Source organism: Entamoeba invadens (assembly GCF_000330505.1).
Source record: "Entamoeba invadens IP1 unplaced genomic scaffold scaff_1105074726193, whole genome shotgun sequence".
Taxonomy (NCBI): Eukaryota; Evosea; order Mastigamoebida; family Endamoebidae; genus Entamoeba; species Entamoeba invadens.
This window is the reverse complement of record NW_004191595.1, coordinates 52,124-53,653: the sequence shown is the minus strand read 5'-3', so window position 1 is coordinate 53,653 and position 1,530 is coordinate 52,124. Positions and strand designations below refer to the sequence as shown.

Sequence of the window (1,530 nt, the reverse complement as noted above, 5' to 3'; positions counted from 1 at the left end):
AATATAATAAGTCTAAAGAAATAAAATAATATATTAAGATTTGAATAACTCACAAACAAAATAATAATTTGTTGATTATTATTATTACAACTGAATGTTTTTCAAATTCAGTTGTAGTGTATACACTCTTATAATAATATTTTTATACAGAAAACAAATAAATTCAATTTGATTAATGAATTATAAAAGCTCCCCATTCGATAATATATTTACCTTTAGGTCTTTCAATTTGTTTAACACTTTCTATTCCATCAAATTTCATTCCACTTGCATCAAACATTCCAATGATAACTCTTCTCTTTTTATCAAACCCATCAATTTCAAGTTCCACTTGTTTCTCATACTCTTCTTCGACCAATCGAACTCCAATTGATTTAAATTTATAAATATCTCTCATCCAATAAACAACAAAATCGTTTCTTTCTCTTTCATTAAGTCCGAGTCTTCCTAATAAAACAGAAAGTTCTTCTACGCTATTAACACTGATATTTCTACCCTCTAAAGTACCATTCAGAACTCCTTCCCAGAACAAATACGAGTACTTTCTGTTCTCCACAAAGATGTCACAATTAGACTTTCCACCACTTGAATACTCCAACTCCCATTGATATGTCTTATTTTCACTATTTCCATCTTTCGACTCAATTTCTTGAACCAAAGGAAATGTCTCTCCAATTTCTATATTTCGCGTCTTAAAAGTGATTTGCGCTGTTGTTCTTCTCTTCTCTCCTAAAGTGCCATTTTCGTCATAAAGAAGAATCACCGGCTTCTTTTTCCTCATGGGCTCGACTCTGGGAGCTAACGCTTTTGTTAATAAGTCGCGAAGGCAATTTTTGATATCCGTAGCCCAAGATTTAGTATCACTATTGTCCACTGTAAAGTACGGGTGATGTGAAGCAGAAGCGGCAAACATTTTTAAATCGTCTTCGGTCACTTGTAACGTGCCAGTGATATTGGGTACAACCACTAACCTTTGTAAACATTCAAAATTGACTTCATCACACGCATTTACTGCGTATTCATAAGACTCTTGACTTGAACGGTCGATGACAAGAATCACAAATTTCGTTGAATAATCTTTGAAATACATTTGATTGTATTCTTCTAATGAATGCGTCTCTACTAAGTTGACCAAAACAGTTGTGTTGTTGACGTACAATTTGAAGACTTTTTGAGGAGTGTCTGGAGTGTCGTCAGCTAAATTGTTAATTAGAGTCGTCTTTCCACTATGTGGAGAACCGACTATATATACTGAACAAGGCTTGGTAACATTTGGAGTTGTTGGAGTGTTTCCCATCGTTTTATTATACAAGTTGTTTTAAAAATCTTTTTATTGGTGTTTTTTAAATATAAAAATAAAAAAACATTTGTTTATTATCTTCATTTTTTATTTGCAAGATAATTTGGTGAAAAATTTGAAACAATTTGGCGATTTGTAATTCTTCTTTCAAAAAAACAAAACACTCCAAAAGCAAATAAATATAACAAATGTTATTATTTAATTATTTCATATTATAATTTACCAGGATT

The 1,530-nt window shown here is 31.2% G+C and overlaps 1 protein-coding gene across 1 annotated transcript; it reads right to left on the bottom strand.

Moving 5' to 3' along the window:
* Window positions 1–172: 172 nt before the first annotated feature.
* Window positions 173–1,297, bottom strand: EIN_069250 (hypothetical protein; the record flags this gene model as incomplete). Its single annotated transcript, XM_004182849.1, has 1 exon — window positions 173–1,297. One exon carries the CDS (start codon window positions 1,295–1,297, stop codon window positions 173–175), a length of 1,125 nt encoding a protein of 374 aa, XP_004182897.1.
* Window positions 1,298–1,530: the final 233 nt, after the last annotated feature.